Source organism: Malurus melanocephalus, unplaced genomic scaffold, assembly GCF_030028575.1.
Source record: "Malurus melanocephalus ecotype Western Australia unplaced genomic scaffold, MMel_1.1 scaffold_17, whole genome shotgun sequence".
NCBI lineage: Eukaryota > Metazoa > Chordata > Aves > Passeriformes > Maluridae > Malurus > Malurus melanocephalus.
In genome coordinates this window covers 4,755,426-4,770,509 of record NW_026623249.1, presented here as the reverse complement: position 1 = coordinate 4,770,509, position 15,084 = coordinate 4,755,426, and the positions used below count along the sequence as shown (strand labels likewise).

General features: G+C 36.5%; 1 protein-coding gene across 1 annotated transcript in view; it reads left to right on the top strand.

The window, feature by feature from the left end:
• Positions 1–13,690, top strand: part of IFT56 (intraflagellar transport 56) — a 50,755-nt gene extending 37,065 nt beyond the window's left edge. Inside the window, exons 15-18 of the mRNA XM_057389476.1 lie at positions 2,088–2,157; positions 4,546–4,652; positions 6,843–6,976; positions 8,355–13,690. Of these exons, the coding sequence (XP_057245459.1) occupies positions 2,088–2,157; positions 4,546–4,652; positions 6,843–6,976; positions 8,355–8,466 (423 nt within the window). The 3' untranslated portion in view covers positions 8,467–13,690. The remainder of the gene's footprint in view (positions 1–2,087; positions 2,158–4,545; positions 4,653–6,842; positions 6,977–8,354) is intronic.
• Positions 13,691–15,084: the final 1,394 nt, after the last annotated feature.

Genomic DNA, 15,084 nt, shown 5'->3' with positions numbered 1-15,084 from the left:
ATCTTCATGTTGGTTGAAAATAAGCAGGTTCTGTGGAACATCTTCTTCCCCTTCTCAGAGGAACTGAAATTCTCAGTGAACATTATTCAGAAAAGATTATTTTGCTAAYCTTGTAATGTGAGGTATATGGGGAGTCATGCTGCTTGTGGTGCATCAAAAGAGTGCTTGCAGCTACCTCTAATTGATCAAAGAATGGCCTCTTAATCAGATTTCCTATGATTTGCTTGGGATCCCAGGCAGTCTTTTTGTTCAGACTGAGTAGGGCATGCTGAGCAAAAGGCACTGAACAGTTAAGAGCTTCTAGGTGTCCCTAGAAATTTGTGTTWAAAAAAAATCTTCCTCTGGGATATGTGGGAGGAAAAGAGGAAGTGCTCACTATCTTATTCAGGAGCATTCAGATGCAGCTGGAAGAGATTAACTTCTACACCCAGTACTTTTTTGTCTGTATGCAGCAGAAACTTAATTACAACTAAAATATGCAAAAGCAAATAGCTGTTTTGGAGGTGGAACCAACATTTTCCACAAGACCTAAAAAGAAGACAAGCCACAAAAAAAATCCCACACCACACATTCTGGAGTGAATAATATAGATTTAGYTGGTTTGGGGTTTACATTCTGTTTTGTTTTTCCAGTCTTTTTAACTTTTTAGCTATCCAGATTCGTCAACAACAGAGCCCCCCTGGTTTTACAACTTGTCTTCCCTGCCATCCCAACCTTCCCATTCAGCACCCTCACCCCTTAATTTCTGTGACCCAAAATTGCWTCTCTCTTTAAGAAAAACATCTAAGACTATCAGGAAAATGGATACATATTTCAATTCACCAAGCTTTCAATTCACTTAGGCTAATGAAAACTTTTCAAAACTATGCTAGCAGGCTATGCTGATTCCTGAAACTCCATAAAAATGTTAACGCTATAAGTAAGTTTTAGCAGCAAACAGGCAACAAAGAAACACAAAGGTGTAAACTACATTTTTCCTCTTATATTTTTTAGAAATTGTTCTACAGAAACTTGTGTTACATAGCTGATGCATTTAAATACCAGAATTATGTAATTAAATTGATTCACCTGGCCTCATGTCTGATCCCAGGTTGTGATGACACTTCCATATAAAGATCAGCCTTCCCCAGTGTGTCATGAATTTGTAAAATATCTATATATAGCACTTATTAAGTTATTTAAAAGCAAACCTCCCTGGACATAATAAAATAAAACATATGATGAAGTGCTACCTATAGTAGCACTATAATGTTGCTTTCTTTTTATTTCTTCCCTATTACTCCTTCTCCTCCCGGCCTAAATTAGGGAATCAGCATTGTTTAAGCAATACAAATGTCAGTAATTTGTGTGTAACTCACTGTTCCAGTACATGCATCTATTCCTATAAAGGTATTTTTGAGAGTAAAGGTTTTGCCAGTAGCATCCAGTATAGTTACAAATATACTTGAGAGAGGCATAAATAGCTTTTTTTTTTTGATGAGCAAAGCCAGAGTACATTTGAAAATTTGTCACTTCCCTCCACACATCCCTTTAGATGTAAAATGTAAAAAAAACGTATTTATACAGTAAAATATAAACAATAAATGCTTTGTCTCAGAACTTTACTGAAACCAAAATTGTTAGAAATGGCTTATTSCAGACCTGGAATGATCTCTGACATATATGGGAGTAAAGTGTCATCTATATGTGAAACTTCTGGTATTTCAAGAAGGTGCTAATGTAATTGCTTGCATTGCTTTCTAAACAAACACATTCCAAATAGCTTTTACCACAGGCCCAGTGTTCCTTTGTGCTGTTTGTGTTGCATGGCCGCCCACTGGCGCTTATTCAAGGCAGGCCGCACCCTCTGCACAGCTTGGTGTTCTGAAGCTGCACAAGTCCCTTGACAAACAGGGCACCGTGTGAATCCTCCACCTACCCCACACTGAGGGATGCTCCCACACTGCACTTGCATACCCAAACTCTCGTTAAGAAGCAGTTGCTTATGTGACTTAAACCTTATCTGTGTRTTGAAATGAGGAAGGTTTGCCTTCTGTTTGTTTAAAAGTACATACATGTATAATCTTTTATTTTCCTTCTTCCTGCAGGTGTTCCTTTTGATCCAGAGCGAGAAGATAAAAAGTGATTTTGTTTACCTTAGCTGGCTGGCTCGCTGCTGTGAGTCACTTTCCTCTCCACATTGCAGAATACAGATCCTCCTCTATTGCRTCAGTCTTGGCAATCCACTTTCCTAATTGAATTTAATTTTGTAGGTGGATTCAGGACTATGAAAGTGAAAAACTGATTGCACTAATAGTGAGGGTGGTTATTGCACCTTTCATATATCTGGCTTTTATAAGCAATTACTCCTTCAGTACAATGCTGTTATTTTACTGTCAATGTAGCTTTGTCCTGACCAGTGACTCTTTTTTTTCTCAATTGTCTACTCAATTGCTTCTGTGAAGACTTTTCTGTCTTAAAAGACTGAGTTACACCTCTAGAATGTTCAGAGTAAAACACAAAATAGAAGCATTTATACTGGGTCAGGCTCAAGGGTCTGTCTGCCTCCAAGGTTAGCCAATGTCAGATGTCTAGGAAAGAGAAGAATCAGGGAAGCATATATGGTATTTTTCTTCCTACTATGTTACTCTACATATTGTCCAAACTCCTGTGCCTGAGGGATCTATCGTTTATAATCTCCAGCATGTGTTTTTCATCCAAAAACTCGTCTATTCTTTCCTTGAATCCAGGAAACTTTTTCTGTGTGTAATACTCCATAGCAAATCTTATTTACTATTTCTGTACTAGTTTTTAAAACATTGCGGAGTGCACCTCAGTACAGAAACAGCTGCAGTGCCATATACAAAATAGTATAGAAGTGGGCTTTTTTCTAATGACTCAGGTCTGAGACTCCCTAGGCTAATTCATTTTCCTTACAGTGCCTCAATACAAAAATGTTATCTTATCAAACCATTTTCAGCAGTTATACCGGGAATGTAAAYATGTATGTTTGGGGATGTTATGCCATATTGCAAATGTAATAAACATTTCTTAACATGTTCTTTCCAGACAGGCACATTTAGGGATGCCTGTCTATGATTCTATTTTAGGATRTGCCAGTTTATTTCCTTTTTAATTAAGCTGCAGTACCTGGTTGTGTTTGAGTGTTTTATATATGAATGCTTTATTTTTTTTAATGGGAATGATGAGTATATTTATCTTTTTGTGTCAAGTATGTAAATTACTAACAGATCATATTAGAATACATTAATGTCAGAGTACAATTAGGGATTGAGTTGTAAACAGTTCAATGCTGAAATATTTCCAAGGAACAAAAAGTACCAGAGATGCATCTTTTTGTCTTTTTTTGCATGACGGAATGTGGGTTTTTTTAGTGTTATAGCACTATTTGTATCAAATTCTTCTTGAAGAGCAAGTAAAAAAAAAAACATTGGATTAGRACAGAACTGCATTGGTCTAGGTAGATTGGTGTTGGAAAATTGAGAACTGGCTGTTTGCCACTGTATATGGTATCTGGAGCTGATGAGAGATAACTCTGATTTGATATCTTGCTGCCTCCTAAACAAGAAGTGTCTATAAATTCTGTGATTTGGTGTTACTTGTTTATTGTTGAATATCACCCATGCTACCTGCAACATAAGTATAGATACAGTGGGGACAGATAAAACAAGCTAAACAGTCCCTGTTTTGAAAGAGCACAAATGTGGTCCATGTGTGAATAGCCAGGTACTCTCTGAGCAGCTGTTAAGACTTGAAAAAGAAAGGAAAACTTAATTTCCTTTTCTCACAGTGCTTGAATGAGCCTGGAATTGTGAATACCAACCTCACATTCAAGAGAATGGCTTCTTATCATCAGGAAATAGTACCCTTGTGTTTAAATACCCTAGTAGAATTTCTACTCACTGACATGGAAGATTCAGATTAATTTCTTTCTAATTAAGCAGTTTAGAGTTAAAGATCAATGAAAAATTCTAGTTGTATAAGCAAATTTAAAACCAGCACAGGATCTCAGGAATTTAGAAACACTTTTTCTAGTAAATGCATAATGAGAAGGCTTCAGCCTCTGCCCTCTCCATGTAATTTGTTATGTATCATGGGAATTAAATTTTAGACTAAGGTGACACCAAGTATTAAAGATCTGTTTGGTGCCCATTAAAATTKTGTTGGGTGTAAGAGCACATAATCCTAAATCTTACCGTTTAAATGGATTGCCATAGTTCATTGTCCTGCATAAAAACATTCTCTGATACTTTCCATTCTGTTCCTTAATCACATCTGAAATCATGAGAGTTGTTCTTATTTTTGTATCTGTAAAATATAAATTAATGTAATTATTCCTTTTGACATCTGCATTCTCTGTTGAATTGGTTGTTATCATTAGTAAGRCAGAAGATAAGGACAAGTTTCCTTTCCCAGCCTCATGCTCATGGCTGAAGCATGCTTTTACATTAAACAAAGAAATGCAGGAATATCTGTTCATCTGCCAYTGAATATTGTGCATGGCATGTTCTTTTCACAATTTCAGCTCTTTTTTTGTTGTTGCAGACATTGTGAATAAGAAACCACAGCTGGCCTGGAAACTCTATCTGAAGATGGAGACCTCAGGGGACTCCTTTAACCTATTGCAGCTCATTGCAAATGATTGTTACAAAGTGAGTTTTATCTTTAGAGCTTGGTGTAGGACATGTTAATTCMGGGTTTGAACCAACAGTCATTTTTTGGATACTTTTATCATTGTCATCACTAGTGAACTTTCTTTTATAACAGCAGGGTGTCTGTTAATTTGAATGAGCTGACAAGGRTTAGTATTTTAACCTACATGTCTTTTTGATAGAGAAGCCATTGATTAAAATGTTGGTAAATTACTGAATATTGAACTATCAATAATGATTACAATCTCTTCTCCTACTAGGGATTCATTATGGGTAGAAATGACAAAAACCTTGTAAGGAAAAAAACCTAGCATAGATTCAGCGAGGAGCCTCATGCCTCCTTTTTTCCTTTTTTCTTTTTTTCTTTTTTTTTTGGTCAGGACTGTATTATGTTTTCCTTAAAGCTTGTAATGGCAATGGGAAATASTCCTTATGATCTCAAAAGCATTTTTATAAAATTGAAATAATTGTCTCTTGTACATCCTCAAGTACTCAGTTACCATCTCACCATAAAAGTCTTGTYGCCCCAGCAAGTGGCTATGCCTCTGGTGTTTCCCATAGATGCAATTTGTGAGAGCAAGTTGACAATCAAACCTCATGCAAAATCTCTCTCTAGACCATTTCAAGTCTTACTTAAATCGATTGATTGCTTTGTCTAAATTCTTCTCAAAACCTTCTTGTCCTGAAGAGGAGAAGCAGCTCCACTTTTTGGATTTATCTAGAGCTCTTAAAAGCTACATTTGTATAACTAATTTTTCCAGCCAATTATGTATCTACATATGGCCATAAATGATTGCTCCAAAATTGTTACTTTAGTATTATAATCTGTCTTTCTACAGTAGCAGGTTTTCAACCTCTTCCATGAAATGGCAAGATCCATGTTGTTTGAATTTATGTGGCATTTTTCAGTTGTTTTTGAAGCATTGMATTGTTTTGGAGGTCCACAGACAGCACCAGAGGTGTAACTTCAGAAGGCAGTTGCATTAGGCTTTGCTCAGCTGAAAACAGGATGTGTTTGGATGGAGCAAGGTCAACAGTGTCCTGAGACTCGGTGCAGCTGGATGCATCTATGCATCTATTCTGTCTATTCTGATCGAAGTTGTTCAGTGAGGAAGCTGGGATGCAGGACTTCTGGCTAATTTCTTGCTGCTTTTTATGCAATAGTCCATCTTGTCCATATGGGAAACAGCTCATGACTTGGTGTGAAGCATTTCCTACTTTTATGTCAAATAGAAGGAGAACATTAAACCTGTATGTGCTTAATAGAACTAGATCAGATACAAATTTGGATACAACAGTAGTCAAATTTTTCTTTTTAGCTGACACATCTGATACTGTTCGTACTCACTGTCTTTGTTCCCATCAAGTGTTTATCAGTGACCAATGTCAAAAATCAACATTTATGTGGAGGAAAGAGAATTATTACTCATTCTGTAATACCAGTATTTCTCTGACTAAAGTTTCCAAATGTAGCTGCCACAGCCTTCACTTTTTTCTCTGCAGGCTTCCAGCTACCAAAGGATAGGAGTTTGTGCTCAGTCTGCCTTCTGTGCTCTCTCATGGGAAGATGCTAGTCACAAACAACATTGCTGTTCAGGGCTTGCCCCAAGTGGAAAACACTCATATAGCCCACAAGAGATGCTGACTTCAAAAGCCTTAGTTAGTGTGGTCACTCTATTTGCATTGACTGTTGCCAAGCAACTTAATTCTGGTTTACAATTACAAGAGAGAACCTGAGGAAGAAAGGATACACACTGGATTTTCCTATGCTAAGGAAAATTTTGGATTATGGAGTCACTGATTCTTCTTTTGTACAGTACTGTAACAGTGAAGAAAAACATTTAAGTAAAGCCAGAAGATAAAAAAAAAGTGACCATGTCTACATGAGGAAATGTGGTTTCATTTTCAAATGTCTGGACTAGTTTGAGGCTGATATTCTGTCAAGAGCTTTGGTATAATTGGTAAGACACTAGATAAGGACAGGGCAAAAAAAAAAAAGGTTACCATACCACCTGTTATATCCTCATTTCCCCATCTGAAATGTCCTCTTCTGTGTCACTTGCTCTCTGCAGAAAAACAGGCAAGTGCACATCACTTCTACAACCTACTGCTGATTTCAGAAAACCGAGCTCAGTGGTTTTAATCCCCTTCTGAAAGGTGGACAGGAATAATCTTTCACTTTCTATGCAGATGCGTCAGTTTTACTATTCAGCCAAAGCATTTGATGTTCTGGAGAGACTGGACAATAATCCTGAATATTGGGAAGGCAAGAGAGGTGCTTGTGTTGGTGTATTTCAAATGATCTTAGCTGGCCGAGAAGCAAAGTGAGTATTCCATGTTGTATTAGAATTTATTTTGCTCTTTTCCTATTTTCAGCTACCTGTAAGCCAGAATCATAATCTCATCTTTAGGACTACATATCATCTTCCAATTCTTTATTGACCTTCAGAGAATAGACACTCTGGCCAGAAGTTCCATATGCAGTCTTCAACTTGAAGTGTATTTTCCATGCCAACAGTTGTAGAATATATGATGGAGAATACTTTATCAGCTAGTGTTATGAACTATAAAATACCAAAATACATTAATTATCATACTAGGAAAAGCTAGGTTATAAATGTAGTTGTATGTTCATGAACTGGGTAAAAAACAACCTCATTTCATATTGACAGCATAAGAATGGAAAATTGCCACATGACATTTTCAGGTGCGTAGAACAGAACTAAGGAAACATTTACTGAACGCTAGATGAAGGACACAATTTCTTTAAACAATGAGTAGATGAGACCGTGCTTTCATTAAAATTTGCCTTCTGAAGACACTGACCATGTCAGACAAGTATACTTACTTGCTGAAAGCTTAAAGGAAATCATCTGTGTTACTGATAATTTTGTTTTCGGCCCATTTCACTGGATGGGGAATGAGAGAGAGTAGCAAGAACTGCTCCCTTGTGAATATTCTGCTGTGATGCCAGATGGCCATTGTCCTCTGGCCAAAGCTGCTGTTTCCTACATGACTGGTAGGTGTGTATCTTGGCTTCTACACCTTCCTTCTATTCACTTCTCTGCTGGAATAATCTTGTTAACTACTCTACCTTTCACATGTCCTTTCAGCAATCACTGTAGCAGATGCAGTAAAATACACATAGCTTGCCTGTTTTTCAAAATATACCATCAAGTTCTTACTGTAAACTAAGAACCTGGCAAACTGCAGCAGGATTTATATAGATTTAATAAGTTTATCCTGCTAGGAATGTTGATTTCCATGTTATTTGTGTTTATGTCTATTGTGTTATGTGTAAGTGCTTTGGCAGCAGTAAGCTAGATGTTGCCATACTAAAGGCTAGCAAATTACATTAAAGTTGGGGKTTTTTTTAAGTTTGGTTCATTCTGGGGAACTATTTTGCAAGAGTGCGGGTATATATATAAATACACACGTGCACACATTAGTTACCTTTTGCTGTGGGTTTTGGTTTTTTTTTTTTTTTACTTTTAACTTCTGTACAATTGTATACAAGTTTTTGTTGGTTGCTTTTTTCGTCTCTAGGATCTCATCTGTGCATTTTAAGCTACTCTTGCACAGCAGATGAATGTACCTCTCTGTCTCAGAGGGCTCATGTTTTGGGAAATAGTTTGATGTGGGTAGTTTGTTGTATCACTTGCGTCTAACCCTCACTTAAAACTTTGCTTTTCACCTTTGTAGAGAGACTCTGCGGGAAGTACTGCACCTTCTGAAGAGCACTGGTAATTCTCAAGTAGAATACATTGTTCGCATCATGAAAAAGTGGGCCAAAGAGAACAGAGTCCCTGTTTAAGGTAGTGTCACAAAATGAACCAGGTCAGTTGCTACTCTATGGCTGGCTGCAAAACAAGGATCTTGGTTTCTCCTGTGCATTCTGGGTACCTCCTTGTTTACAGGACTTCAAACATTCAAGGAGGTTGACCTGGCTGAGAAAGAGGTTCCAGAGTGAAATTCAAAACATTGAGCAAGTTGGGTTTTCTTTTAATTAAAACTTTATTGGTACTTTTTCCRTTGCACTTATTTGACTGACTGTACTGGTCAATCTCACTTTGAAATTTAACACTCAAAACATTTATTCATTCTAATATAGTTCAAGTGAGAAATCTATTTAATTTAGCAATCTGATGGATAAAAAGATCTTTTGAATCATTTTCTTCAGCATTTACCAATGTCATGAGCAAATATTCATTATACTTTTGGATTTATTATATTCATCTGTTTTTTAAGAGGAACAGTTCAGGGAATACATAATTCTAAAAGAAGGCAACAGTTGTAACATAAAAATGTGTTATACATGTGGTAGTAAAAAACATTTGTATATCATTTGTAAAAKGAAACTTTATATTTTATAAATTTTTAAATACTAAAGTACTTTTTTATCTTTTGAGGGGAATTCAGAATACCATATTCTCTACTGTCTGTGCATTGATTAAAGCTCTTATTTGAATCTACAGTTGAATGTCTGATTGGTCTGTGTTACTTCATACTGCAAAAATTGAAATAGTATATTCATTTTGCTATGGAAAAGAGCAGGTTTTTGGCTGGTTGTTAAGTGCACATTCATTTCATCAGTCAAAGGCAAGCCAATGACCTTCGTCCTGATCTTATGGTAGTTAGCTGAAACTAAGGCATCTGGGTGTATATGGAACATGCACACCTTTCTGCAATATAACATGTCTGGTTTTACTGCTTCAAGCAAAAAATGTGGGTATAATCATTCAGGTGTCTAGAAGTACATTGATAATTGTGGTTACTTGCATTTACATCTAGAAACTGATCCATCACACTAGCAACAATAAGCCTTTCAGCAGGGGCAATGATATACTCATTCCAAAGAGGTGTGAAAGGAACAGTATTTTCACTGAAAACAGTTACAAAACACTTTTCACATGAAAACAGCATTTTTTTCTCCATCTCAGTTTAATTAACTTGGAAACAGTTTGGAATCTTTGGAAACAATTATGAATCTTGGTACAAAGCTTAAAAAAATCATGTTGGTGGCTTTGTAGCAGATGTTAAATGCATCTAATTACTCCCTTTATTGAAGCTTAACCTGCAGGAGAGCTGAAGAGCATCCAAATCCATTACAGATCATTTTACATGTTGGTTGAATCTTCTGGAATAAGTGTGATGGCTTTGCAACATAAGGGCTTGGAGGCCAATTTTAAATTCTTTTGTCTGTGACTAGTGAATAAGTTTTTATTTACACCTTTATTTACTGTATCCATAATATCACATTTGATATGCTAAATAATGTGGGGTTTAGCTCAGTGCATTTTATTGAGTGGTAATAGCTTTTATTATTTAAAATGTAACAGGGTACTACAGGGTAATTTGCCTTGAGTAGTGATGAGAGRAGGTATTTTACATACTGTCCTAGCATTTAGCTCTTGTTAATAGAACAGATCTGTAGGTACTATTAAAATGCAGAACAAGAAAAGTACTGAAATAGTGGTGTTTATTTTATCTTAGAAATACATCTAGAAAGTGTGTTCCATTGTTTAAACTGAGAACAAAGATGAGTAGTTGTCTTAGCTGATACAGAAATGAAAAGTAGTGAAGAATAGATAAACAAAATTTTATCCCTGTCAATTTCCGTATTTCCCTAAACTGTGAAAATTTAAGGAGTCAAGGTATTCTAGATAAGATGGCTAGGAGTGAAGGTAGATGTGGAGCAAAACACATGACCTGTTAGAACAAGCATACAGTGAAGAACGCATGTGCAGAGTTGGGGAATGGGTAAATCTATTGGGTCAGGAGTAAGTGAATGTAAAATTGAAACAGTGGTACTTCAGTTAATGTAGTGAAAAGAAGACTAAGGCAGAAAGGAATTGCTACACCATTATAATTTCAAGGAAGAGTATGGAAATTACACTTATTTCTTATACTCTGAATAAGCAGAGAAAAATAAGATACAGAGAATGCATAGAAGGTACTGTGTTAGCAATCATTTGACAGTGACTAGTAGAGAAAGCCAAACCCCAGACATCATGTAACTGCTTTTAGTTGGGTGCTAACCCATTCCTGATAAGAAAGTCAGCCTTGAATTAAATTTGTTAGTACCTGAATAACAGCTATAACAACAACATCTAAGTGAATTAAACTGGAGGTGCAAGTTCACTGTGAAAGAAAAGTCRTATCACATTCCAGCTCTAGACTGTAGCAGGCATTTAGGTTTATGTGGTTCCCTCAGCTTAAAGCTGGCTGMTTGGTCTTTATAAGAAAGCTGTTTAAGTGTGAATGTGGAACTTGACTATTAAGTAGTCAGACAAAAAGTGAACAATTCATACGTAGCTCTTGCTACATGTAGCTTTGCTATATGGGAGCTATGTATACATTGAACATCTAGATTTTGCCCATTGGTTTACTCTTCAACCATTTTTCTGTAGGGTTACAGAATATTGGTAGCGGTAACAGAACAACAGACCTTGAAAGTCAAGCCTATCTTCTGTCCTTGGTGTGGAAGAAGCTTGGAATTAGTACACATAACTRAYCACGAGTGAAGTAGGTAGGCTGTGAGAAGAGTTTGTAACCACCAGTCCATGAGAAACTAAAAGAACACTGCTTTGCTACTGTAAAAGGTATTGTTTATCTAGTACCATAAAAGGCAATATTCTGAGACAAAATAATTGACTGGAGTGTGTTGTAGTGTAGAATTACTTCCAGGTTGATTTACGACATATAAGGAATTTACTACTGTGCAATAAAGGTCTTCACATGCCAACATGGAGTCCATGCCTCAGTCATCACTTKTCTCCTCTGTATTATCTCCATAAGTAATTTCCACTCACTCTTTCTGAAGTTTCACTTCCAGATTTCCCTTTCAATCTATTCATATGGTCATTGAATAAGTAGATAATTGTATGAAAGTGTTACCAGTAAAGGTGTTTCCTAGACTCCGTGCATTAAAYTGCTTCTTGACTGTGACATGATATTTAGGGTTTTTTCAGAACTTCTATTTTCCTGGATRCAGTCTGTCCTTTGGAGGAGACAGCCTACCTTTTGTTCTACAAAAATACATTTTGTTCAAATTGGCTCAGTTTTCCAGCTTATGCAGATCACTCTGCATGACTATCTCCTCCTCACTAATTACTAGGCTGTTTCTCCGTAGCTATTTATTAGTGCTGTTTTACAGCTATATCTGGGTCATCAAGGGCTATGTTGGATCCTCCATATTTCCAGGACCCCCAAAACATTCTGTTAGAGATGACTGATGGCTGCTTAACTGATGAATTATACTAGTGTCAATTTATAGATTTAAAAATAAAATCTACATTTAGTAAGAGCTGTGACTTTTGAGAACACAGTGTATTCTTCAAATAAAAAGAGAACTTCAGTTTAAATTTATGCTTACACATTGAATTGTGCTTAGTTGCTCCACATTGTATTATTCTTGGTAATTCTTTAGGAGAATTTAAAATAATGCAGTAAAATAAATAATGCTCTTTAAAATGTTTTTACAATAGATCTTCAAGACCTCCGGTCTCCAGTTATTTGAACAAGAAATATACTATCTGATAGTTAGTAGTGATTCTCAGATACAGCTGAATCCRTGACTAAAAAGTGGGATACTATATATGCTGTTGTGTCTGAATTGCACTTCCATGAACCTAGGAATTGCATAGTTTGTTGTAATCCTTAAGCCACACTTCAAGCTGTTTGTTGGAGATGAGTGATGAACCTTAGACTCCACTATCTGCTCCTTGAGCATTGTAAGCAACTTCCATGTGGTCARTTCTGTGAAAAAACACATGCAACAGTGCAGAATTATATAAGATAATATTTTAAGAATACATGTAATAATGTTGACATTGTTTACATCATGTAGAAAAGAATCATGCTTTGATTCCAGGATTGTATTGCTACATTACTCATGGTAACAGCTACAATTTTCCTTGATGATTTTGTCCTTCTTAAGCATGATGGGATCCTTATGCCTGCCTACTCTAAAGCTACTTGTAGTCTTTTTCTTGCCTTACATTAATGGGTGAGGCCATTATATGGGGAGCCATTATGTGACAAAACTATCTTACTTTGCAGAGCTGGTGAATTAACCCATATCACATGATGTCATTGTGTCTCATGAAGCCATGTGTGAAAGCTGTCTCTAAGAAAATGCTACAAAAATTAAATAAACCAAATCATAAACTGCCTGGTATATTCCCATACTGGTCATTATCCTAATGTTTTTATTCTGCCAATTCCGTCTTACTTTTGTCTAACTTGTTCATGATGCTACATGTGCTGAACTTATTAGTCGTTACTGACAAACTGAGAAGCTGGTTATTTGTATAAAACTGTGGTGGTTTTCCCCACCACTAAAGGCAGAAGATCAATTTTCCGGTCACAACAAGTAATTTCTGAGGCAAGTTTTACAAGATCCCCTACTCAGTTTAGCCAGTTATTCTCAAACAAGTTTTATCACTGTGTCCACTTTTCATTCTGCACATTCTTCTTCTCTGCTGAGTGTTTTCTCTTCCTACCTATCCATTAATGTGATGGGCCTTGCAGGACTACCAGACTGCTGCTAAAGTACTGTTCTTTTCCACTTCCCCCTTCCTCCCCTTGCACCACCTCTGAGCGTGACTTGCCTCGCTCACACAAGCATTTGAGGCAAGATTTTTTCAGATTTGTGAAACGCTAAGTCCTGTGAAAGACCAGAAATCAGCAAGACACTGACAATAATTCAGTCTCTTAAAACGGTGAGGAAGTGTTCCAGTAAGAGTAGACTGTACAATTACTTACCAATGTCATGGTAAATCTTTTAAGGTCAAAAAAAATTATATTTGAAATAGAACTTCTACAGAAAATGTAACTTGTTTTCACAAGCACTTCAGCTATGTAGCATCCACTCTATTCTTAAACTTGACACTTCTATTGCTGCTATTCTACACTTGTTTTACTGTGCTCAAAAATGTTCCCATTTCATATGTCTTCTCAAAATACAACTTGAGGTGGAGAGAATTAGTTTTATAAAATTTCAATTATCTATTTAAATTATTCATGTATGGAAAATAATTTTTCATRTGTAATTTTTCAGATGCTATTTTTAATGCTGTGGCAAGCAAAAGCAGCTTTGTGTTGAATCTGCAAGTTCGGTATGTAGTTAATTCTCAGTGATAAATATGTGCTTTGCTTTTTTGAAGGCAATTTGGCTTGGAAATAAAATCATGGAAGTATGAAAATGCTAAACTGCACATGTAAAGTATGCTTCTGACTATTCYGATCATAAGCTTGTATGAATGTTAAAAATGTGGTAATTTGTTTATGCAATCACTCTCACCTGTCTGTGATAATGTGCACTTACTTGGTGTGGAGCTTATATAAGTAAAAAGTGCTGAGAGGCATTAAAAAACTTGGTTAGGAAATTGGAGTTTTGGTAAAATCCGTCTGAAAGTGAGAGAAGGAACAAATAATAAAAACAAGGTCACAGCCAAAYATTATGTTGTATGTCTAACTTCTAGAAGGTTGCTTTGCCATGTACATATGTGTTATTACATGAAAKTCTCCTTTTTTGAAGGATGAACGTTGCTTGACTGTTGCTGCCTGGCCAGTAACTATAATTTTAAATATATTACAGTAGTTTAAAAAATAACTTTAATTATTACAATATTTATATTTTATTAGAAACTAGAAAATACCACTCTGGCAAGTGACTAAGGCTTGTCTAGCCAACAGCCTGCCTAAGTCTGCCTAAGTCTTGTCCTAGATCAGCACCCACAAGAGAAACCCTGAGCAAGATGAAATCTTGGAACATTACTTTTTGTACTTCTGAGAATTTCTTCCTCATTAAACAGCATTACTGCTGCTTCTAGTGTAGAAATTGCAATTCAAACTGAGAACTCCCTACCCGGGTAGTCCTTACTCGTGTTACAGGTGGGTGGCAGAGCTACGGGAAACCATGACTCGTGTGGCTTYCGTTACTATCGGGAGAATAAAACCAGCAGACAACAATACAGAGATAAGACAATAACCTGACTCCGAAGTTTCAGACAGCCTGGTAATCTTCGGCTGCCTCCAGGGGTGCTGGCCTGATGGAACAGGCTTTTCATCGAAGATAAGCACCCCATGCGCAAGTATCTTTAAAGAAATGGTGCAAATGAGGAAAAAAGTGAGGGACAACTCCCCAGAGCACGTAATCCCTCTCAATCTCTGTAAACATCTAGGTGTTTTTACACTTTCAAATGAGCAGATGTGAATCATAAAAGAGCTACCATTAAGGAAGTCTATTATTTTCAAAGACAGTTCCTCCAGTTTAAGTGACAGTAACAAGCAACATGTTAACAGGCAGATGCTCCTCAGTTTAAGTTTCTTTGCCAATTCATTGAAGTCTGCTCCCTTTCTGTATGCTTGTATTTTTAAAGAAAAAAGCACCTCTGTGTGTGTGTGTGTGTGTGTGTGTGTGTGTGTG